Source organism: Entelurus aequoreus, linkage group LG15 (assembly GCF_033978785.1).
Source record: "Entelurus aequoreus isolate RoL-2023_Sb linkage group LG15, RoL_Eaeq_v1.1, whole genome shotgun sequence".
NCBI classification, from domain to species: Eukaryota; Metazoa; Chordata; class Actinopteri; order Syngnathiformes; family Syngnathidae; genus Entelurus; species Entelurus aequoreus.
Window position 1 is genome coordinate 12,811,345 of NC_084745.1, and position 9,821 is coordinate 12,821,165.

The 9,821-nt window shown below is 33.9% G+C and overlaps 1 protein-coding gene across 1 annotated transcript; it reads left to right on the forward strand.

The window, feature by feature from the left end:
* Window positions 1-1,012: 1,012 nt before the first annotated feature.
* On the forward strand, window positions 1,013-7,397 carry alg14 (ALG14 UDP-N-acetylglucosaminyltransferase subunit). The gene is made up of 4 exons (XM_062020889.1): window positions 1,013-1,206; window positions 1,501-1,652; window positions 2,917-3,039; window positions 7,136-7,397. Exons 1-4 carry the CDS (start codon window positions 1,062-1,064, stop codon window positions 7,364-7,366), a joined length of 651 nt encoding a protein of 216 aa, XP_061876873.1. The 5' UTR covers window positions 1,013-1,061; the 3' UTR covers window positions 7,367-7,397.
* The last annotated feature ends 2,424 nt before the right edge of the window (window positions 7,398-9,821 follow it).

Below are 9,821 nucleotides of genomic sequence, written 5' to 3' on the forward strand. Positions count from 1 at the left end.
TGTTGGAAACACAACCAACAGAAGAAGAGAACAAGCCAAAGAAGAAAATGTTTTGTTTTTTTAAATTAAATTAAAAGCAAATAAAGCATGTGTAGTGTACTGTTTTGTTTTACAAGATATTTTTACATATGATCAAAACGCTTTTCCACTTTGTTACTCGATGTGTTATAGTAATTTTAGGCTTATGTATAAAACAAATGCCTTTTCAATACGCAAATAATATAAAAAACAAATTTAAAAAAACCCTCTGCAATAGCAAGCAGCCGCCGGTGGGAGGCAGCAAAGCACAATACGGTCATGTCGGAAACACAACCAATAGAAGAAGAGAACAAGACGAAGAAGAAAATGACAACTATTTTTTATTAAATTAAAAGCAAATAAAGCACTTCTATTATACGATGTACATGTGTAGCGTATTGTTTTGTATTATAAGATGTATTATATATGATGATCAAAACGCTTTTCCAAAAAACTTCCACTTTTGTTATAGTAATTTTAGGCTTATGTATAAAACAAATGCCTTTTCAATACGCAAATAATAATTTAAAAAAAACCCTGCAATAGCAAGCAGCTGCCGGTGGAAGGCAGCAAAGCACAATAGTCATGTCGGAAACACAACCAATAGAAGAGAACAAGACGAAAAAGAAAATGACAATTATTTTTATTCAATAAAAGCAAATTAAGCACTTCTATTATAATATATACATGTGTAGTGTATTTTTTTTGTATTATAAGATATTTTATGTATGATCAAAACGCTTTTCCCACAAAACTTCCACTTTTGTTATAGTCATTTTAGGCTTATGTATAAAACAAAAACCTTTTGAATATTATATTGAAAAGGAGAACACGCATTTTATTTTACTGGAAAGTTGAGAATCAAATTACTATATATTTGTGAGAAATAGTGTTTATTAGAAGTAGGAGCATTAAAAGTAAACATTAGGCCGGAAACCCATGCAGTAACCATCTTTGACCACAGAGTGGCAGCAAAACACTGTTGAAAGTTTGCTATCGCCGCCCAGGAAGAACCGAGGAAGAAGAAGGAGCTTGTATCCGTAATGGCGATACTCTTCGCTACTTCTTGTCTTATAATAATTCTATGCATTCTTTTTGTTGTACGCTTATATTTAGTCATCGGGAATGTATCACAATATGAAGCTGACAGCAAACGTAGCGTTACTGTGCTTGTTGTGGCGGGATCGGGTAAAATGCATACAATGTTGTTGTTTACGTATACAAGTTATTGTTTACATATACAATGTTATTGTTTACATATAAAAGTTATTGTTTACATATACTAGTTATTGTTTACATATACAAGTTATTGTTTACATATGCTAGCTAACCAATACTGTTCTTGTAGTAAATATTCGCATTAGTTTCCTTTGTATGACTACTATGTAGTAAAATGAGTACTATGTAGTAATATGACTACTATGTAGTAATATGAGTACAGTAGCAGTATTGTGTCCATGGAAAAAGTGTGTTTGTGTGCAGGTGGTCACACTACAGAGATGCTGAGACTGATGGAACATCTTTGTTGTGTCTTCTCACCTCGTTTCTACGTCATCGCTGACTCTGACAGGATGAGTGAGGACAAAGTTTCTAAATTTGAAAAATGCAAAGATTGCAACACCTCTGACACCCAGGTACGAATAGTGTACATATATTTATGCACACATGTATGGCCTACTCAGTGGCCTAGTGCAGTGTTTTTCAACCTTTTTTGAGCCAAGGCACATTTTTTGCGTAGAAAAAAATCAGACGGCCCACCACCAGCAGAAATCATGAAAAAAACGAAACTCGGTTGACAGTAAAAAGTCGTTGTCGCAATTGTTGGATATGACTTTAAACCATAACCAAGCATGCATCTCTATAGCTCTTGTCTCAAAGTAGGTGTACTGTCACCTTTTGAGTTGTTTGCTGTTTTCCTGTGTGTAGTGTTTTAGTTCTTGTCTTGCGCTCCTATTTTGGTGGCTTTTTCTCTTTTTTTGGTATTTTCCTGTAGCAGTGTCATGTCTTCCCGCATCTACTTTGTTTTAGCAATCAAGAATATTTCAGTTGTTTTTATCCTTCTTTGTGGGTACATTGTTGATTGTCATGTCATGTTCGGATGTACTTTGTGGACGCCGTCTTTGCTCCACAGTAAGTCTTTGCTGTCGTCCAGCATTCTGTTTTTGTTCACTTTGTAGCCAGTTCAGTTTTAGTTTCGTTCTGCATAGCCTTCCCTAAGCTTCAATGCCTTTTCTTAGGGGCACTCACCTTTTGTTTATTTTTGGTTTAAGCATAAGACACCTTTTTACCTGCACACTGCCTCCCACTGTTTCCGACATCTACAAAGCAATTAGCTACCTGCTGCCACCTACTGATATGGAAGAGTATTACACGGTTACGCTGCCGAGCTCTAGACAGCACCGACACTCAACAACAACACATCATTTGCGGACTATAATTACTGGTTTGCAAAAAATATTTTTAACCCAAATACCGGTAGGTGAAATTAGATCATCTCCCACGGCACACCAGACTGTATCGCACGAGTGTGCTCCGCGGCACAGTGGTTGAAAAACACTGGCCTAGTGGTTAGAGTGTCCGCCCTGAGATCGGTAGGTTGTGATCAGGGTTCATTTCACTCTTGTGCGGGTTTACAATCTTAACGCGTTTTATGCCAGTCTTGTGCAGGTCTACACTTTTGTCTCTGAGTTCTTATAAAAGCTTTTTGGTGGTGTAGACCTATTTAGGAGACAAGTGACAGCGTTAAGAAAACAAAATGGACAACTGTTTTTTTTATTTTTTACAATGTCTTTCTGTTCAAATGAAGCTGGCATAAATGTTCTGTTCATACATTTTGTAACTTTCAAAACCAGTGCAGCATCAAAAACGAATATTCTGTCTGGTAAATATGTTTTCTAGTTCAGCATTTATCGGATCCCGCGCAGCCGAGAGGTGCATCAGTCCTGGGGTTCTTCAGTGGTGAGCACCCTGGGCGCCCTGTGGTATTCTGTCCCGCTGGTCTTTAGACTCAGACCCGACATGGTGAGCACACGCATATTTTCATACAGGCAATATTCAAGTATTTCAAGGATTAGACCGGGTCCTTTATTGGTGATCTTGTTTGGAAAAGAACTCAAAAATCCAGACTCACAAGGAAAATACTGCAACTTGTTGTGTTACAATTGTACAAAAACACAAACTGAAACTATCGCTGGAATTGAAATATGAACAATTTCGGTTATTTTTGTGAGGGTTGAGGAAAAAAAATGTCCAACCCCCTTAACTTTTGCCCGTTTGCCCTGAGGTTATAGACTTTTATAACATATCATAAATTAAATGATATATACATTTGATATAATAATCAGTCCCTCCAGGAATTTGCATTTAAAAAAAAAATCTATGCCGGGTAAGACAATTAAAAACATTCTAAACCTAGCAGAGGCAGCATTTACATGTTAGAGATGTTGAAGTGTGATGATAATATCTGACGTACCAACAAAAATTTAGCGTTATAGATTGGTCACAACACTTCACAGCTAAATGTGTTGGAACATAAAAGAATGTTAAAAAACAAACACTTTTTTAAGTGTAAAACATAAACGGAGAATGTCTGCAACTTGGCCTTTGGGCATACTTGCCAACCCTCCCGTTTTTAGCGGGAGAATCCCGGTATTCAGCGCCTCTCCCGACAACCTCCCGGCAGAGATTTTCTCCCGACAAACTCCCGGTATTCAGCCGGAGCTGGAGGCCACGCCCCCTCCAGCTCAATGCGGACCTGAGTGGCGACAGCCGTTCTCACGTCCGCTTTCCCACAATATAAACAGCTTGCCTGCCCAATGACGTCATAACATCTACGGCTTTTAGAGAGTAGAGTGCACAACAAGGAGAGAGAGTTCTAGGTTTCTTATGTGGGTTTATTGGTAGGCAGTTTCATTAACGTCCTCCCAGCGCGGTAACAACACACAACAACAGCAGTCACGTTTAGTCTACCGTAAAGCAGTTCGTCTGCAGTAAACAGCAATGTTGGGACACTCTTAAACAGGACAATACTGCCATCTACTGGATAGCCTGCAGAACACTGAAATTCAAGTATTTTATTTATATGTATAATAAAATAAAATTTAAAAAAAAAAAATATATATATATATATATAGCTAGAATTCACTGAAAGTCAAGTATTTCATACACACACACACACACATATATATATATATATATATATATATATATATATATATATATATATATATATATATATATATATATATGAAATACTTGATTTAGTGAAATCTAGCTGTAAATATACTCTCCTCTTAACCATGCCCTTAGCCCCGCCCCAAACACGCCCCCCACCTCCCGATATTGGATGTCTCGAGGTTGGCAAGTATGCCTTTGGGGGTGTTTCTTTCTAGAATTATAATTGTGTGAATGCTCTAAAGCATTCACACATGGTTTTTCTTCTTCTTCTCCAGATTTTGGCGCGCTCTACTTTCCACATTTTTCATCCGATTCAAACCGTTCCAACTTCAAACTGTTCAGCCTATTCGGGAATCGCAGGCTTTCCCAGATTTCCCAGAATTCCAGGTTTTCCGAGACATTTTTCCCCATTCAAAATGAATTGGCCATTTTTCAAACTTCCACCATTTCCACATTTGTCGACCTATTCATACCATTCCACCATTCTGGAAATTCAAACTACCCTTTGTCCAAGTAAAGATAAATTGCAGGATTTTCCGGAATTCCTGGTTTTCCAAAGCCCTATTTCCACCCTTTTTTTTGGCGACTACTCCTCCCTCATATTTCAACCCACTTTAACTGTTCCACTATCAAATAATTCCTCTTAAGTAGGACAAAAACAACCAAAGTTGTTTTTTGAACTGGAAAAATTCCCGGTTTTCCCGAAATTCCAGGAATTCCGTAATACCATTTCTCAATTCAACATGTTACTACTTCAACATTTCTCGACCGATTTGAAAAATTCCAACACCAATCATTTCAACTCATTCAGACCATTCAAGTTTTTTTTACCATTTTCAAAAAAAAAATAAAAAAATCGCTTTTCCCGAAATTCCCACATTTTTGGGAAATTCCCATTGAAATCAATGGGACATTTTTCAAAGTTCCACAACTCCCGCATTTTTCATCTAATTCAAACTGTTCCAACTTCAAAATATTCAGCCTGTTTGGGAATTGTGTGCTCTACTTCAACAATTCTAAAAAAAAATCCAGGATTACAGTTCAACTTCAGCATTGGAGCATTCACACACAATTCCTTCAGGAATTGCCTCATCTAGTTAGTTATTACCATTAATATGTATGATGAAGTAAAACAGTACAGTAATTTGACAATGAGTTCTGAGAATGTGCTTTTACCGCCATCTAGTGGCTACTTTTAAGTTTCATATGAAACGAGTAAAACATGAATGCAATATTTGTTTTACCATTTTTGTTGGAATCCTGCGCTTTTTGAGGTTAAGATTACGAGGAACACTTCAAACATTGATAACAAATTCATCAAATCACAAGTTGGTTCGATGTTAAAAAATGTAAAAAAAATAAACCTCGAAACATCGCAACTTTTCGAAAAAGCTTCCGCAAAATTTTAGGCGGCGACAATCCCAAACAATTATTGCATGATCCTAGAGGGGCTGATTAGTACTTAAAGGGGAACTGCTCTTTTTATGGGATTTTCCTCATTTTATGTGAGACAAGAACACGTTTGTCTTTTTTTTAATGCATTCTAACTCGTAAATAGATGCTAGCAAAAGTCAGCTAACAATGGAGCCAATGGCGAGCTCCTACATTGCGCCCATAAAGCTCTCTAAAAAATATCCCAAAACTGCCAACAATACTCCATTTACATCACGTGGCCTGAATATTTATCAATTAGGAACAATACTGTTGATGATGTATAGACAGGAAAAGACGATTGGTATTTTAACCCTTGGTGAGCATTATGAACAATTCTTCACGTAAACGGAAAGATATAAACATCCCATCAGTCTTTATCCTAGTGAGAGCAGTACTTGTACAGTAAGTGATTATTATTTTTTATGTTGATAGTTTGGATTTCTTGTTTAGCACTTAGCAATATTTTTACATGATGCTTTGTGTTTCACTAAAGCTGCATCTGTTTAGCACACAGCTTCTAAAACTTGTAGATCATACTCCTTGTATTCAGGCTCAAAAATATACGTTTCTGCATCATAATTTGTCCCAAAGTAGTCTTAGTTGTCTCTCATGAAGTCTGACATGATTACCGTAGTGTTGTTGTTGTTGAAGGGAAACGTGAACATTAATAATAATAATAATATATTTTATTTGTAAAAAGCACTTTACATTGAGTAAACAACCTCAAAGTGCTACAGTGTATTAAAAAAATAAAAAGATAATAAAAAAAATAAAAACTAGAACAGCCAAATAGCTAAAACTAGTATGCATATATCAAAAAAAAAAAAGAGGCTTTTTTAAAAAGGAGGGTTTTTAAGCCTTTTTTAAAAGCATCCACAGTCTGTGGTGCCCTCAGGTGGTCAGGGAGAGCGTTCCACAGACTGGGAGCGGCGGAGCAGAAAGCCCGGTCTCCCATTGTTCGTAGCTTTGTCCTCGAAGGTTGGAGGAGATTGTGTTGTGTCTGTGAAAATAATACACCGCCATATGCTTAAAATGAGCAAAATATGTAAATATTACATGTTATTATGAATGTTACTAAATTACATATATGCTTAAAGCATGTATATAAAACAGTAGTTTTATATAGGTTTTTGAATGTAATTTAGAGCGCTTTATAGGTGGAAGAGAGCGACCCATTGTTAGCTGACTTTTGCTAGCATTTATTTATGATTTAGAAAACATGTGTTCTTATCTTACACGAGGATTGTGAATAATAGGCAAAGTTCCAAATAAGTAAAGTTCCTCTTTAAGGATGTGTGATAATTATCGGACCGTGCTAAAAATAGCATGAAGCTAAAGGATACGCAGCAGGAAGTAAGAAAATAAACTAACGTGCTAACAAAAACTTCCACTGTCTTGGCAGGATGCTGCTTTGTTTGCTTCGTGGCTCCAAATAAACGTTTAGATGAGTTTTTGCGTGTTGAATTAATTGCAAAGGAGTTATTAATTAAAGGTTGTGTTGTTTCAGGTGCTGTGTAACGGCCCCGGCACGTGTGTTCCTCTTTGCCTAGCAGCCCTCCTGCTGGGAGTTTTGGGACTGAAGAAAGTGTTGATCGTGTACATCGAAAGTATTTGTCGAGTGGAGTCCATGTCGCTCACTGGCACCATCCTCTACCGCCTGGCAGACTTTTTCTTTGTGCAGTGGCCGTGTCTCAGGGACCGCTATCCCAAATCCATCTTCCTTGGAAGAATCGTGTGAACTTTCATCCCTCAATAAATACTATTTACCACTTCTGTGTATTTCCTACTTTTATAGAGTAGTAAAGTATTAGTTCACTCCTGTGTAATAACCACGCTTTATTCATGCGATCGCTCCTCTCGCAAGTAATTCATGATAGCTGCCATCTTTTGTCATAGAAATCATCAGAGGGACTCAAAATAAGACTGGAAATAATCCACAATTAAATACGGTAAACATGAGAGTAGAAGATACAGGAAATATGTAGTATGTACTGTAGTAATACAAAGGAGTTGTGTGAATGCAAGCTAAGTCATCACATTGTTGTTGTTATTGTTATATTTTGTATTTGTTTAGATTGACAGCAGACAGTCGAGGATCATTAGAAGTAGTGAAAAGTAAAAGTAGTAAAAAGTAAAATATCAGTAAAAGCAGTAAAAAGTAAAATATTTGTGAAAGTAGTGAAAAGTAAAAAATATCAGTTAAAGTAGTAAAAAGTAAAAGTAGTAAAAAGTTAAATATTAAAATTAGTAAAAAAGTTAAATATCAGTAAAAGTAGTAAAAAGTAAAATCTCAGTAAAAGTAATGAAAAGTTAAATATCAGTAAAAGTAAAAATATCAGTAAAAGTTGTGAAGAGTAAAATATCAATAAAAGTAGTAAAAAGTAAAATGTAAAAGATCAGTTAAAGAAGTAAAAAGTTAAAGATCACTTTTAGTAAAAAGTTAAATAGCAGTAAAAGTAATAACAAGTTAAATATCAGTAAAAGTAAAAAGATCAGTAAAAGTTGTGAAGAGTAAAATATCAGTAAAAGTAGTAAAATTAAAATATCAGTAAAAGTGAAGAGTAAAAGATCAGTTAAAGAAGTAAAAAGTTAAAGATCACTTTTAGTAAAAAGTTAAATATCAGTAAAAGTGAAAAGTAAAATATCAGTAAAAGTAGTGAAAATTAAAAGATCAGTAAAAGTAGTAAAAAGTTAAATATCAGTAAAAGTGAAAAGTAAAATATCAGTAAAAGTAGTGAAAATTAAAAGATCAGTAAAAGTAGTAAAAAGTTAAATATCAGTAAAAGTGAAAAGTAAAATATCAGTAAAAGTAGTGAAAATTAAAAGATCAGTAAAAGTAGTAAAAAGTAAAATATCAGTAAAAGTGAAAAGTAAAATATCAGTAAAAGTAGTAACAAGTAAAATATCAGTAAAAGTAGTGAAAAGTACAATATCAGTAAAAGTAGTGAAAAGTAAAATATCAGTAAAAGTGGTAAAAAGGAAAAATATCAGTAAAAGTGAAAAGTAAAATAACAGTAAAAGTAGTAAAAAGTAAAATATCAGTAAAGGTAGTAAAAAGTAAAATATCAGTAAAAGTAGTGAAAAGTAAAATATCAGTAAAAGTAATGAAAAGTAAAATATCAGTAAAAGTGGCAAAAAAAGTAAAATATCAGTAAAAGTGGCAAAAAAAGTAAAATATCAGTAAAAGTGAAAAGTAAAATATCAGTAAAAGTGATGAAAAGTAAAATATCAGTAAAAGTGGCAAAAAAAAGTAAAATATCAGTAAAAGTGAAAAGTAAAATATCAGTAAAAGTAGTAAAAAGTAAAATATCAGTAAAAGTAATGAAAAGTAAAATATCAGTAAAAGTGAAAAGTAAAATATCAGTAAAAGTAGTAAAAAGTAAAATATCAGTAAAAATACTGAAAAGTAAAATATCAGTAAAAGTGGTAAAGTAAAATATCAGTAAAAGTGAAAAGTAAAATATCATTAAAAGTAGTAAAAAGTAAAATATCAGTAAAAATAGTAAAAAGTAAAATATCAGTAAAAATAATGAAAAGTAAAATATCAGTAAAAGTAGTGAAAAGTAAAATATCAGTAAAAGTAATGAAAAGTAAAACATCAGTAAAACTAGTGCAGAGTAAATATCAGTAAAAGTAGTGCAGAGTGAAAGTAGTGACAAGTAAAAGATGAACGAGCGGAATGGAGGGTTCATGTTCAGGTAGACGACACACCTGACAGGAAGTCACGCACCAATATCAAAATAAAAAGTACACATTCTTGGGCAAGTTGAGGCAACTCAGAGTGTGGAAATATACCACAGTATCAGACTCTCCACATTTTGTAATCTTTCCATCAACAAAACCACTCAAATATGTTTGCTAACCTGCTCAACCACTACTGCAATACACTATATAGACCACACACACACATATATATATATTATATATATATATATATATATATATATATATATATATATATATATATATATATATATATATATATATATATATATATATATATATATATATATATATATATATACACACAGTGGGGCAAAAAAGTATTTAGTCAGCCACCCATTGACAATCAATGGGTGGCTGACTAAATACTTTTTTGCCCCACTGTATATATATATATATATATATATATATATATATATATATATATATATATTTGTGTTTGTGTCTTTACTTTTATGTTCATGTTTTTT